Source organism: Laetiporus sulphureus (genome assembly GCF_001632365.1).
Source record: "Laetiporus sulphureus 93-53 unplaced genomic scaffold LAESUscaffold_24, whole genome shotgun sequence".
Classification (NCBI taxonomy): domain Eukaryota; kingdom Fungi; phylum Basidiomycota; class Agaricomycetes; order Polyporales; family Laetiporaceae; genus Laetiporus; species Laetiporus sulphureus.
The window spans coordinates 445,079-458,719 of NW_024468533.1; the positions used below are offsets into that span (position 1 = coordinate 445,079).

At 52.1% G+C, this 13,641-nt stretch overlaps 5 protein-coding genes across 5 annotated transcripts; 2 read left to right on the top strand and 3 right to left on the bottom strand.

Moving 5' to 3' along the window:
* Nucleotides 1–1,595: 1,595 nt before the first annotated feature.
* On the bottom strand, nt 1,596–1,820 carry LAESUDRAFT_655058 (uncharacterized protein; the record flags this gene model as incomplete). Its single annotated transcript, XM_040904529.1, has 1 exon — nt 1,596–1,820. A coding segment is annotated over one exon (225 nt), but the record flags the coding sequence as incomplete, so codon positions are not given.
* Nucleotides 1,821–2,701: 881 nt separating this feature from the next.
* On the bottom strand, nt 2,702–3,103 carry LAESUDRAFT_760029 (uncharacterized protein; the record flags this gene model as incomplete). Its single annotated transcript, XM_040912677.1, has 2 exons — nt 2,702–2,752; nt 2,909–3,103. 2 exons carry the CDS (start codon nt 3,101–3,103, stop codon nt 2,702–2,704), a joined length of 246 nt encoding a protein of 81 aa, XP_040763544.1.
* Nucleotides 3,104–5,790: 2,687 nt separating this feature from the next.
* On the top strand, nt 5,791–6,744 carry LAESUDRAFT_655239 (cytochrome P450; the record flags this gene model as incomplete). The annotated part of the gene is made up of 5 exons (XM_040904543.1): nt 5,791–5,922; nt 5,973–6,166; nt 6,230–6,304; nt 6,367–6,503; nt 6,581–6,744. Coding segments are annotated over 5 exons (702 nt in total), but the record flags the coding sequence as incomplete, so codon positions are not given.
* A 1,321-nt stretch (nt 6,745–8,065) lies between these two features.
* Nucleotides 8,066–10,083, top strand: LAESUDRAFT_726750 (glycosyltransferase family 15 protein). Its single transcript, XM_040909095.1, has 11 exons — nt 8,066–8,212; nt 8,281–8,591; nt 8,661–8,787; nt 8,913–8,936; nt 8,994–9,046; nt 9,108–9,181; nt 9,252–9,313; nt 9,375–9,477; nt 9,530–9,630; nt 9,719–9,890; nt 9,974–10,083. Exons 1-11 carry the CDS (start codon nt 8,156–8,158, stop codon nt 10,018–10,020), a joined length of 1,131 nt encoding a protein of 376 aa, XP_040763546.1. The 5' UTR covers nt 8,066–8,155; the 3' UTR covers nt 10,021–10,083.
* Nucleotides 10,084–10,846: 763 nt separating this feature from the next.
* Nucleotides 10,847–13,325, bottom strand: LAESUDRAFT_813318 (uncharacterized protein; the record flags this gene model as incomplete). Its single annotated transcript, XM_040914477.1, has 7 exons — nt 10,847–11,566; nt 11,654–12,266; nt 12,291–12,405; nt 12,455–12,881; nt 12,931–13,075; nt 13,130–13,263; nt 13,314–13,325. The coding sequence occupies 7 exons, from the start codon at nt 13,323–13,325 to the stop codon at nt 10,847–10,849; spliced, it is 2,166 nt and encodes a 721-aa protein (XP_040763547.1).
* Nucleotides 13,326–13,641: the final 316 nt, after the last annotated feature.

Below are 13,641 nucleotides of genomic sequence, written 5' to 3' on the forward strand. Positions count from 1 at the left end.
GGGGTGAATTGGCTTGTTAGGCCGCATGCAATAGAATAATGAATCTAAGGTCCTCCCTTAGATCCTCATGGGCTTATATACATGTAGGGCAGGGCCCCTGGCACTGTGCTACTGTGAGACCTCAGATACCTACATGTGAATATATTGCCAGAACCGGCAATGGTTCTGGGCTTTGCCATAGCAACTATCTACAAAGGCCATGGATACGCCGAGGTAATCCTATCTAGTCTAATGAGATAAATGCCTGTAAGTGGGCCCACTGTTGAGGGGCCAATGGGTGATGGCCAACAGGGCACATCACAATGGTTGCGACATCAGATAAGAGGATCTGTCTAGACTCAGAATAATGAGTGTGACGATCAGTCTTCATCTGGATAGGGTTGTGAGAAGATCTAGCCTATCCTGTACCTGGCTATACTGTATGCCAGTTGGTAGGGGGATCCTCTGTTGTGGTACCTGCCTATTGGTTTAGGTGGTAAAGTGGTGCCACTATCTTGAGTGGCGAATTGGGTGCTTGCTAGCTTGATGGTCTAATGAGTTCCTTTCTGGGCAAGTGGCCTGGTGTCACATGACCAACCCCTGACAACTTCCAAATAGGGCAAGTGGCCAGTGTCACGTGACTGGGTGGCTGAATCATGGGCGCTTAGTGGTCCAATGGTAGACACAGTCATATCTGCAATGTATGTGGTGGTATTGTGCTGTTTGTCCAAGTATCCACTTTGTGAGACCAATATGAAGGTTGGCGTCTGAATAACCACTCAAATGAGGACTTTAATGGTGCAAAAAGAAAGGTGCCACCTAATACTGTGACAGCGGCGAATGTCTTGGATCTGCTTCGTACCCGACCTCATGTTACACATGTGGTCTTTGCTTCAGATAATCGTGCAGCGGTCGAGTCCATCCTGGATCTTCGCCCTCACGACTGCCAACTGCACTCTATCCTCTTCTCTCAGAAGATTACCATGATGCTCGAAAGTCAACCGGACCTACGCATTGAAATTGTGTGGGTTCCAGGTCATGCCGGCTTTCTGAGCAATGAAGTCGTTGACCATCTTGTGAAACGTGGTGCTTCCTCCCCTGCCATTCATCCACCTTCTCTGGTGTTTGCAAAGAGAACTGCGTGCAAAAGAGCCCTTCATAAGTGGAGGCACAATTTTCGTCGAGATGCACATCCATCCAATTTTCGTGCAGCAGTCACGACCGAGCCCCTTCTCACCCTACATCGTTACTTCAAAGAGAACGAAGACACCCACATTGTAGAGTGCCGACTTGTCCAGTTGCTCCTAGGGCATGGACACGTCGGTAGCTACTATCATCGCTTCATGGCAGAAGAGTCCACACAATGCCAGTGCCGCACTGCTAACATACAGACCCGCGAGCATTTGCTCATTCACTGCCCGCTCTACGCCTCACATCGCCGCCATCTTGGCAACCCAACCTGTCCCATCTGACTCAAGCAGCTGTTCACCTCTAAACACGCCCGGCGCAAACTCGCGGCATTCCTGGCAGAGACGGACGCCTTCACCAAATTCTCGCTAGTTCTCTGGGATCCTGGCTGAGGGGTATCCTTCTGACTGAGACGCTATATATGCGTGCTATGTATTCGATCCTGGGTGCACCCAGTCCACCGTAGACACCTGCCTGTACCCACACCTATGACCACCTTCAGTGGTATATAAATTATAATCAAAAAAAAAAAAGTGAGCAGCCTCTGTGATTGTTGAGGCCTTTAAGGACCTGTGCGTATCAGCACGCACATGACAGTGAGCAGAAAACAAGCATTCAATGTCAACACTTGCACCAGGAATGACCAGGAAATCTCATGTCATACAAGAAATGACAAGAAACTCATGTTCATGAGCCTACATGATGATCAACTATCAGTGGTGGCTTTTGTCAACACTATGACTTTCAACTGGCTCACTGTTGTGCTGTCAAATCTAGCAATTGTGCACTCAATAGTTCTATATCATCATAAAACTATTTATACTGTATATATACATCTATTTACTATATACAGGCCTAACTGTAAATAAACGGATATAGTAAACAGTTAAAACTATGTAACATAGTAAATAGATAGAAATGTTGGAGCCTTAATTGACACGATCCCGCACAACTGGGCCATCAGCAAAAGTGCAAAAAGATTATAAAGGGTTTATAATCCGTTATAATACCTTTAATACCCCCCCTATCTTATTTACTGTGACCATTCTGACCTACTAGTATAATGGATCTCTGAGTTTCACAAGAACCCCCTCTATTATTATAATGGCTTGTAAGATCGGCCATTCTGATCACGCATTATAATCATGCTCAGGATGCATAAAATAGTTTATGATTTTTTCCGACGAGTATAAGGTCCGGCCTATAATTGTAAGAATATCATATATTACAGTTCTACTCGAGTACACTCATTGTTTATAAAGTCTGTGCAATGATGTGGTGCTCCAAGTCTAAGACACAACTCAAGAGAGCGAGGCAGCAGCAGGTAGGCATGATTGTAAGGAGGCAGAGGAGCGAGTCAAGGGCAGGCCAAAGAATAGTGCAAGCTGAGTGCGAAAGTGTCGTCCAAGTGGGATATCTCAGATGTCAAGAGGGACGGAATATGATGGAAGAGACCAGAAGTGCCAGAAGACATGACGCTGAACTTCTGAGGTCCTCACGAATTTGGTCCATGAGTGAAGGGCCAGCGCATTCCTCACTCGAGCGTGTTCCCCATGTGGTGACTAGCGATCTCCCAAATAAGTTTCTAATCAACCCGTCAGTATGTGCATGCGTCATTCTGTATCACTTACTCATTCCATATATCCAGAATGCGCACACCAACAATCGAGTGCTCGAGAATTTCCATCAGTACATGTTGATTTCATAAAAGTTCATGAAGTGAGCAGCATGGCAAACGTACCACGACAGGAGTCGTCATGTAAGCGCGAGCAAATACTGCATCGTCGCCGGTGAGCAGGAGGATCACCCAGTGTGCCATGATCGTGCTCGTGGAAGTGTTGATGCGCCAGATGGCACTCTCGATGTCCTCGTCATCGTCAGTCGTGAGCTTGAAGAAGTTGGCTCCAGGGGCGAGGCGTGCATCCAAAGAGGACATGTGATACATACAAACATTTATAGTCTGGTTAACGCCACATAAGTGTGCAGATTCATGTTCTTCTCGTCCCGCTGCAAATGTTCTTGATCTGTTAACCCTTAGATGCGCTGTTATTCACGCTCACCTCGGGCGAAAAGGGGTTCTTCACTGAGACGATCGTCTTGCCTTCTTCTCGTGTTGCAGCTTTTTCCGCTCCTTCATTACTCGCACGATTGCTGCATGTAGTGCGTGCTTCCAGTCACCCTCAGTGGACGTCTGTGTCACCGGGCCTCCTCCAGCTAGTAGTACACATATGAGCATGATGAAGGGACATGAGTGCACAAGGGGAGAATGGCACCTAGAAGACCTTACCAGTGCAGCATCCGAACTTGAAGGGAACGAAGACCTCTCCATCTTTTCCATGTTTAAAGACTCCTCCCTGCACAATTCCCTGAAACATCTTGATAAGCCAATCCTGAGCATGTTTGACAGATATAAGCATTACATATATGCATTGCACCAAATTCTCTTTCCGATGCTGGAGCGGGTCAAGATCAGCACTTTCTTTGCTCCTGTTTGCCCACAAAGAGGGCATTCACCTTGATCTTAGTTAGAAAAAGCTTTTTCTCAAAAGTGCACGCGAGTTCTGGTATGTTTTCGACCTCTTTAGTGGATGCATGAGCGTGGGAAGCCACCTGGATAGCTTTCAAAATGTCATCTCAGAGCCATTCCCGGGTGGTGTAACACCTGCAGAAAATTAGTTTCCGTCAGTGTCAAGCAAATCTTCATCATCTGAGATGTTGCTTTCAGTGCATTGGACGTTCTCGAACTCGATGATTCCTGCTGAAGCACCGGACCAATGGTTGCATGAGGATCCATCCGTGCTGTCAGAGCCCTCTGAACTGCCAGCCATGCCTTGAGCAGACTTCGATCCGGCACCTGTGGTCGTGCTCCTTAGTCACGTACACACATGAGAATAGGTAAGCGAGCTGGAAAACGGCTAAAAAATGCGAAAAGCTACATGAGAATGCTATGAGACGATGATGAGGACAGTAGTGCAAACAATGCATCTTGACCTTCTGGACATTGTCACTCCTTGCATTATGTGCACATTTCTCAATCTCACATGATGTGTAAGCATGACTCTATGTATCTCTTCACTTAAACAGCTACACTTACAAAGTCAGCCAGAACGATGACACATCCGACTTCGACTGCCATCTCTTCAGATGATACCAAGTGTCTCATCGCGTTGATAATGCTACGATACATCGTCAGCTTATCTTATATTCAACTAATTGTCCTGAAAGGTACTTACATTAGCATCCTCTCTATATTGCGCATATATACGCTGTCTTTGCGCATACTCTTGCCTCCGTTAGAGTCAATGGTGGCAGTCTTACTCTTTTGACCTTGTGGGATTGTGCAGTGTTCAGAACCTTGAAGCCAGGTGGTCAGAAAGGTGCAAGTCTCCAGGGGGGTGTGGAAAAAAGCGACGATGGATTCTGCTGGGGGCTAAGGTGGCGATCACATGATTGACGCACCAATGGCCATGTGCCCCACATCCCCAAGACGTTGCATCCGCTTGCAGCTGCAATGCGTTCTCCTGTAACCATGCTGCCAGCATACAGACTTACGTCAATGCCGTCCTGGAGAATTGGCAATGCGAGTGAAGAGAACATCCTGCAATGAAGACTCACCACTATTCCCAGCAGCCTCGCCATCCTCGCCACGGCTCGACCATGGTTGCCCTGCATGGCAGCAAAGAAAGTGATGCCCTTCCCTTTCGCCCCTCTGGTGAGATCCTCAATGCTCCATGTTATGAGCCATAAGCATGCTTGTGACGAAAGAAGCAGCTGCATAGAAGCCAAGATGGGAGAAGTGACAGCGAGGGGAGGGCGCGATCCGAGTCGTGCATACACGTTCCTATAAAACGTTACACGAAAACAATGATTTCCGTGAGCACGTACAGGAGGAAAGGTGTGGTCTGTTGGGAAATAATGCATTCATCATGACGGGCTTGACTTTGAGGTCGAGAGGATGTTGTCCTTGCTCATTATGAGCTTCATGAAGGGTGGACAGAGCGCGCGCGGAGGTAGGGATTTCGATGAGGATGCACCAGCCAATACAAAACCTGCAAGAAATGACCCGGCGTCCCGGGCTCAAGTCGCCGTGGTCATCAACGTAGGCTGAAATAGGCAGGGTAGGCAGGGGGTGTAGTATGTGACAGTGGAACACACAGAGGATGCCATAGTATGAGAACGGTGACCCAGAACATAAAAAGAAACAAGTTGCAGTCTGTCTCGAGGCGCCTATATGCGTTCACATTGAGTTCGATTATTTAGACTTGAAATTGGCTCGCATGAATATTGCTTTGGGGGAGAGCGAGCTTGAAGTAAATTGGCCGCGCTTGTAATCTATCCGGTGCGGACATTGCAATCCTATGTGATTCTTGGATTTGATCAGTGCAAATTGCTTAGAAAAATAAGAATTACGAGGTTGATAATTGTGAAAGACAGTTTACAAGAGTTTATAACGCGTTATAGACCGTGATAATCCCCCCTAATATACTCAGAGGTTTCTAAGAACCTTAAAATCTACTTTAACGTTTTTGCACTTTTGCTGATGGCAAAGCAGCAAATAGTCAGTTAGCACTAACAACCGTACGCCATGCTCCCTCATCCTCATAAATCCTTTCTATCCCCCAGGAATCCGGCAAGTACGTCGAGTCATTCACGTCGCTGAACCTCCGACCAGAAGGCGGTACGATCCCGGACGCAGAAGAGGAGGACATCATCAAGTGGTGTAGTAGCGCGTTGTACGCCGGCGGGGCTGATACCGTGCGCACTTTGCCTCTCAACGTTACTAACCGTCTCAGAACATCGTCCAGGTCGTCGGGCTGCTCACAGCGTTCGTCCTTTTGATGGTGCTCAACCCAGAGGCGCAAAAGCGTGCGCAGACAGAAATTGCTCGCGTCGTGGGTGCTGGCAGGCTGCCGACCGTGGATGACCAGGAGAGTCTGCCTTATGTGGGGGCGCTCATAAAGGAGGTGATGCGATGGGCCCCGGTGGCACCACTAGGCGAGTTGCCATACGAGCCTTGGATGTAGTGCGATCCTTACTGGTGCGCTAGCTTTGCCTCATAGAGTGATAGAGTGACGGAAGACAATGTCTATCAAGGGTGTTGGATCCCCAAGGGAACTGTGGCACATGCGAATGTGTGGTGAGCACCTCCATGCGCATCGATCCTCGATTATGTTTGGTTGATAATCGACCGATGGTCAGGGCCATCGCACACGATCCCAAGACTTGCCCGGACCCGTTCGCCTTCAAGCCCGAACGATTCCTTGCAGACGAGCTCCACGAACCGCAACTTGACCCACGCAAATCTGTCTTTGGATTCGGATGTAGCGTCTGTCCAGGTACCGTCCGACTATCATATAATATATCATGTCGGGATGTGGGAAGTACCCACGCAGGCACGCACGTGTGGTTCTAGGATCTCATTTCGCTGAGAGCTCCGCGTTTCTCGTGATCTCGTGCATCCTCGCACGTTCAACATCTCGAAAGCGGTGGACGAGAATGGCAGAGAAGTCGAGCCGCCGGTCGCGTTCACTTCAACAGTCACAAGGTTCGCACGATTCATATGCAATATCGATATAATGCAAGTGCTGACCACCGACTCGCGATTATCGGTGCAGCCATGTTAAGCCGTTCCGTTGTCGAATCATCGTGCGTTCTCCGGAGTTGTTGGCAACTGTGGCCTCGGGCTGAGAGGACGGCGAGGTGGCGGAGACTCTGTAGTCTTTTTTCGAGTTTCGGCTGGTTTCCTTTCTATGTGGTTTGACGATACAGAAGAACGTTGCGCATCGCACATCGATCATGGATGGGGTGAGGTGGAAAAGAAGCCTTTAGGACGAGCCTGGAAACGTTCAGGGATTAAGTCTGTACAAGCTGGCAGGAGGATCGATTGGTCGTGATGACACTCATCAGCAAGCGCATTTGAAGGATCACCATTTTGTACCCTGCACTATGGCATGGGAAATAAAGACTTTCCTGCCTTCCAAAATGACGATCATTTTCTGGAATCTCTGTGCAGTCTATGGTTTATGTTTATGCCGCCGCCTTCAACGCAGACAACGGATTCAGTTGCTTCGAAGCCTCTTGAGGTGCACATCATGAAGCTGAGGCAAGCTCTATACGAACATCCGAAGTGATATATATGCACCTACGTTGTTTTTTATCATGAGAGGACCGGATCTCGCGGTCTCATGTCAATTCTCGTTTAGTAGGCTTGCCAAAATGGTCGCAGTTGCATTCGCTGTTCACTTGGTAATCATCAGAGTGGACCAGAGGCTCTCCCATGCCTGTTTGAGATGAGCAGTTGAACGTTAACAACCTGTCGGAAATTCCCTGGACAATGGTGCCGCCACCATCATAGCATTCCATGTAAGGCAATGCCTCTGCCCAATTTGGACTTCTCGCAGTGGCCACGGTGCAAGAACGAAAGCTGTCATGTCCTTCCGTGATCGGAACCTTATTGTTCGCGCATATATAAGATATCGTCTCCACGCTCTACGTCTAGTCATGCTTTCCCCCCAGATTGACCTCGTTCTCTGCCTCTGCGACGGATTCTTCAACTGTAGCTCAGCGTGTCCGCTATGCGAGCATTTTTAGCGTATAAAAGCACGGAGAAGTTATCTAGATCTGTAGATGCACATTTTGACATATTGTCTAGTGAGTTCTCCGCGAGTGTGTGGGGAGGCATCAATTGCTAACCTCACAGCTCGGACGTTCAAGACGTGGTGGCGCAATATGGGCGCTTGTCCTTATCCGCGATGTGATGAGGTTATTTCCATGACGGCGGACGGGTGCGCAGCAGCGGCGGGCGCGTCGGTGGCTGTCCTCTCTCGTCCTGCCAGTGGCTTTCATCGATTCGCACTTGGGTCCATCTCATTGTCTTTGACTCTTCCACGTCCTCTGGTTTCCACCACGTTGCCCAAATCTGCCGATCCTCCGCACCGCCGAAGCGCCGTAACCGTGTCCGCCGGTCGCGACCACTCGAAATAGCACGATGCTGCTAAAGCTAACAACGTCCACGCGCTACGTGCTCCTCGTCCTCCTTCTCGTCGTGCGTCTCCGGCTCCGCTGTCCCTGCTACTGCTCTCGTGGCTGACACCCTGGCTGCGCCTCCCACAGCTCGGCATCCACTCCATCCTGAGCTTCACCCACGAGGACTACGGTCGTGCCACGTCCCTCTCACAAACAGCCGCCAAACTCTCGTGGGGCTCCAACGACGCGCTCGACAGCATCCCCGACGAGTATTTCTACCATGAGCTCGAGCCGACGCCGTACAACGTCACCCGGCGCGCGAATGCGACGATGCTCATGCTCGCGCGGAATAGCGACCTCGACGGGGCGATGCGCAGCGTGCGCGAGCTGGAGGACAGGTTCAACCGTCGGTGTCGCTACCCCTGGGTGTTTCTGAACGACGAGGAGTTTTCGGATTAGTTCAGGAGGTGCGCGATTGTTGAGGCTCGTTGCGTCTGGTGCTGACGGTCAGCGGGTAGACGGATAAGCAACGTCGTGTCGGGCCCTGTGTTGTTTGGCTTGGTTCCGCGCGAGCATTGGGTCCAGCCTGACTGGATCGACGAGGACAGGGCGCGGGAGAGCAGGGACAAGATGGTGGAGAACAACATTATCTATGTCGGTGCGTGCACTACCCTCTTTCCACGTGCCGCATGATACTAACATATCCATCCTGCAGGGAGTGTCTCGTGAGTACTGTTCTGATGCTGTTCACGTCGGGGAGGTGAGTTAATGCGACGCAGGTAATGTGCCGCTTCAACTCAGGGGTGCGTCGAGCCCGCTCTCCACCCTCAACTCCCGTCGCCTGACCATCCCCCGTGTAGTTCTTTTACCGTCACCCGCTCCTGCAGCAGTACAAGTGGTCCTGGCAAGTCGAGTGCGTCGCCCCCCTCACATGTTGTGTTGTACCCGTCTCAGTGAAGTGGTCGTGCGTGTAGGCCCGACGTGCACTTCCACTGTGACATCGAGTTTGACCCGTTCGCGTATATGGAGGACAATGACAAAATCTACGGCGCGCAGCTCAGATTTGTATGCAGAGCAGGACATGGAGAAGGCGGCTGACGAGCCGATCTGCATCTCAGGCTTCACGATCACCATGTATGAATATGAGGCGACGATCCCGACGCTCTGGGAGACCATCAAGGTTGCGATCTTCCCCGCTTCCCTATCTGTCCGCACGACTGACCCGACACGCGCCACTAGAGTTCACGCGTCTGCACCCCGAGTACGTCTCTCCGAACAACGCGATGGGCTATCTCTCCGATAACAACGGGAACACGTACAACCTCTGCCCTTGCAAGCCCGCTCGTCTCGCGTCTGAGTCTGTCTTTGATCTTTGGTGACGACGTTGGGCGGACAGTTTGGAGCAACTTTGAGATCGCGAGCATGGACCTTTGGCGCGGAGAGGCCTATTCGAAATACTTTGATTTCTTGGACTCCAAGGGCGGGTTCAACTACGAGGTACGCGCATCATCCCACCTTTCCCTATCCCTCCTTGACATGCTGACTCTCACTGAACCAACATCTTGCTTGTCATGGCGTCCGCTAGCGCTGGGGCGACGCACCGGTACACAGCATCGCAGCGGCGCTGTTCGCGCGGAAAGACCAGATCCAGTTTTTTGACGAGATTGGGTACGAGCATAATCCGTATACGCATTGTCCGCGCGGGCCTGGTAAGTGGGCGCGTGGGCGGTGTGCGTGTGATGCTGGGAGGAGTTTTGGTGAGTGCTGTCGGTCTTGATCCTGCTGGCTTGGGATTGGGATGTTGTCGGTGTGTGAGGAGGCGCTGATGGTTTTGGGATAGATTATGATGGGTATTCGTCTATGAGGCAGTGGGATCGCGTTCAGTAAAGTCTTGTTGGCGGTTGGCTGGCATGATGTATAGACGGTGAGATGCTTAGATCTATAGCGTTTGCTTATATGTACGTGTAAAAGTGTATATGTCGTTGGTAATGTGATTTATGATGCTCGGCGCTGGTGTTTTCGGAATCGTTTCGTGCTGTGGTTTGTTGTTGGGAGATATGTTTGATGCGTGTGCGTGTGCGGAGCGGGTGAGATTTGTGTGCGAGGCGATAGCCTCGTGGAGGATGATGTTCCCAACGTGTCTTAAGCGGTGCGATGAGGAGGTCAAAATTCAATGATGTGAAGTGCGCGTATAGTACTTGAACTGAATGTTGTATGGGAAAGACGGCCGTAACTTGGACAACGGGAAAATAAAATAGTAGGATCGGATGTGAGGTTGTCCACTGCCTTCATCGTGGCAAACTTTACACCTCTCCTGCGCTGTTTCTGCAGAACAGCTGTCCACCTTCGAAATGAAAATGATCTTCCGGTCATCATATGAACATGCAAACATCTTGAAATGAGAGGAACTTTACACCTTTCCGTACGGTAGCGAACTCATTGATGACGGTTAATGTGCCTTCATGAGAAGCAGAGGTGCACCGCAAGCTAGAGGGCAGCGCGAAACGATCATGATCATTATCGATCAACGCCATACATGCCATACATTGTGTGCATTGCGCCGGCACCGCAGCTGATACACTCGGCACAACGCGTACATGCAGATGTGTGCCGACCATGAATACATGACATCCTGCAGCTCTATGACAAACGGACCGTAAGAATAACAAGCCAGAGCTCTACGTCACGACGTACATAGCATACACCGATCAGTTCACGAATCGATAGTAGGCACGACCGTACGCAGGCGCTCCGGCACCAGCTCCGGCGGGAGCTTTGCGATCTGGTCCAGCGGTGCGCGCTTCGCCAGCGCGAGGAGGTTCAGCCGAAGCTGCCTCATCCTCGGATCCTCCTCTTCTCCGCTCTCCTTCTTCATTGTCATCGCCGGCTCCTCCATCGCACCCTTCATCGACGCGCCCCCGCTCTCCACCTTCCCGGCGCCCGCGCCCCCACGCTGCCCCGCGATCTCATCAATCGCATCCGCCGAGCGATCGAGTATGTATTGCAGCAGCGCCGCGTCCTCCTGCGTCTCCGTCCCCATCCCCGCCGTCACGCCCTCCTCATTCTGCTCGATCGCATACTGCAAGTACTCCATCGCGCTGCCCGAACTCGCCGCGCGCTCCTCCTCCTGCGCCTGTCTCCTCGCCTCGATCACCGCACGCCCATCCCACGCCTCCTCGACGGGTAGAGCTCCTCTGGCGCGCGAATCAAGGGCCTCATGTCGATCTGCGTGCCCAAAGCGTGCTGCAGCTTGAGAGGTCATGCGCGATGTGAAGGTAGAGGTGCGCGGAAAGGGATAGCTGTAAGAGGACGTGCGACGATGCGTGGAAGGTAGGGTCGTCCAGCCGGCGTGCAGCCTCGCGGAGGAGCCGATGCCGCCCGTCGGTGAGCGGCTCGAGGATGTGCGTGTCGACGTACGCGGCGAGCGGCATACCTAGAGCGGTGTTCAGTGGCTTGCTCGTCTCCTCCTGCACGAGCCACTTCGTCAGTGCCTAGGACACCAAATCAAGAAGAAGCTTACGAGGTCCTCGGACGGTCTGACGAACTCTGTGAGACTCCGCACGTACGCAAGTCCGTCTACACCTCCGTAGACAACGTCCCGCAGATACTCCTCCGCCTCCGCGCCCTTGCCCCTCCAGTACTCTTCTTCTGCACCCTCCCCACCACCCATCTGCACATCCCTTGTATAGCCTTCTATCGTGCTCGCCTCGATACTCTCCCGTATTGCCTCACACACCTTCTCCTCTGAGTCGAACTCCTTCGCTACGTCCTTGACCTGCCTCTGCTTCGCGAGCTCACCCATCAGCGTCGCGTACACGCCAAAGTCCACCGCCACAGGCTCCCGGCCAGGCGAAGACTCGCCTTCGTTGTCCCGCTCGCGCGCGCGGCTGCGCGCAGGCGCATTACGGATGATCGTCCAGTGTCGCCGGGTCGCGCGTGTGCGGGACCTGGCGGAGATCTTCAGTGTGGAAGGGACAGGGACCGGTGCGGTGGGCGAAGCAGGGAGGTTCACCTGGACGGATAGGGTGCGCCAGGACGATCGGAGGGTCGGAAAGTGGGGAAGAGGGGGGTGAGAAGCGGTCGTGAAGGAGACTCGGGGGCAAAGAAGGAGAGGACAGAAAATGGGTTGTCCACTGCGAGGTGTTAGCTTTTCTCACATTATATAGGATGTATGCTGCTCCCGTTCAGCATAGTCGAGACTGCCGTCTGCTCGATACGGCGGGCCTCCCTTCTCCATCCGCAGGCGCTCCTTCTTTGTTCTGTGTCGCTTGCCTGTACGGCTAATGAGCAATCAGTCACTTGTGAGCGGAAGGCCACCCACCTCGCAGCTTAAGTGCCAGCATCAATTCTGCCCAGTCCGAGCCAGGCGGGAACGCGCCCAGGCCATCCTTCGCACCAGGCAGTCCACCGTCATCCTCGAGGGTCTCCGACAGCGCGCCTGGCAGTTTCCGTGTACCTGCCGCTGCGGCGGCCCGCCGGCGGGGATGTGCGCTGGTTGATGCAGTAACGGAAGTGGGTGCAGACGCAGTGGATGTCCCGTCGTCGACGTCCATCGGCGTGCCCTTGTCCTGCGCGTCGTGGTCCCCCTCGATCTCGATAGTCCAATCCGTCTCGTACTTGATCACGCTGGCGGACGCCTTTGCGATGTGCTCGAGCGCAAAGGCCTCGATCTTCTCCGCTTCTGTGTGGTAGATCGTGCCGGGCGGGTTGAATGTCTTGGCGTTCGTGGTGACCAGGCGGATGTCGTCCTGTGGAGAATTCAGAAACGTTAATGACAAGAAATTGTACACTACGCACCGCAAACTCCTCCAGTGATCGATATCTTCCGCGCTGTACTTTGTGAGACACCGTGCCTAGATCCATAGGTCGTTGGATCACATCCATGTAGCCAGGGACCTGCGAGACATCCACTGGTTGCAAGAAAAATGCATAGTCATCTTTCCTAATATCCCAAAAATTCAGAATATAGCCTGAGAGCTATGCGCAGCATACTGACTTTTTGATCTTCGCAATGAGCTTTGTGAGCACCTCCTTCAGCGGCTCGAGCTTTGGCGGCCGAGGGATCTTCTGCACCTTGCCGTCATCGTATGGACTGTTGAGGCTTTTCCGGCCTTTCCTGTTCTTTAATGCCTGTACTGTCTTGAGGAATGGGAGAACGAGTCGCAAGCCACTTCCTCCACTTCCGCTGGCATTGTGGGAGTGAGATGATGGAGGAGAATCGAGAGCGTCGTCTATCGTTCGGGGAGTCGAACGTTAGGGAGGAAATGTCACGTATTAAGTTAGGTTGAATTATGGGCTGTTACGTCGCATCCTGAATTTGCAAATAGGGGGATAACGGTCGATAAGTCGTCATTGCTGGTGGGCGGCGGCCACCTTCAGTTTGTTCGCTACATCCAGCGGTCCATCGCGCATGAAAGCTAAAATTACAATCAGTAGGCTAATCGTGAAAGGCGTGCGGACAAGATCACTTCTGCCGACAGTGCTGATCTGCTCGCGGTAACTTGTACG

What these genes read in the sequence shown, in the direction of transcription:
- LAESUDRAFT_726750 (XM_040909095.1), top strand. Translation starts at nt 8,156, where the DNA reads ATGCTGCTAAAGCTAACAACGTCCACGCGCTACGTGCTCCTCGTCCTC. An exon ending in AAGTGGTCCTGGCAAGTCGA is followed by an intron (nt 9,047 to 9,107) that starts GTGCGTCGCCCC and finishes TCGTGCGTGTAG; the next exon opens with GCCCGACGTGCACTTCCACT. An exon ending in GGACAATGACAAAATCTACG is followed by an intron (nt 9,182 to 9,251) that starts GCGCGCAGCTCA and finishes TCTGCATCTCAG; the next exon opens with GCTTCACGATCACCATGTAT.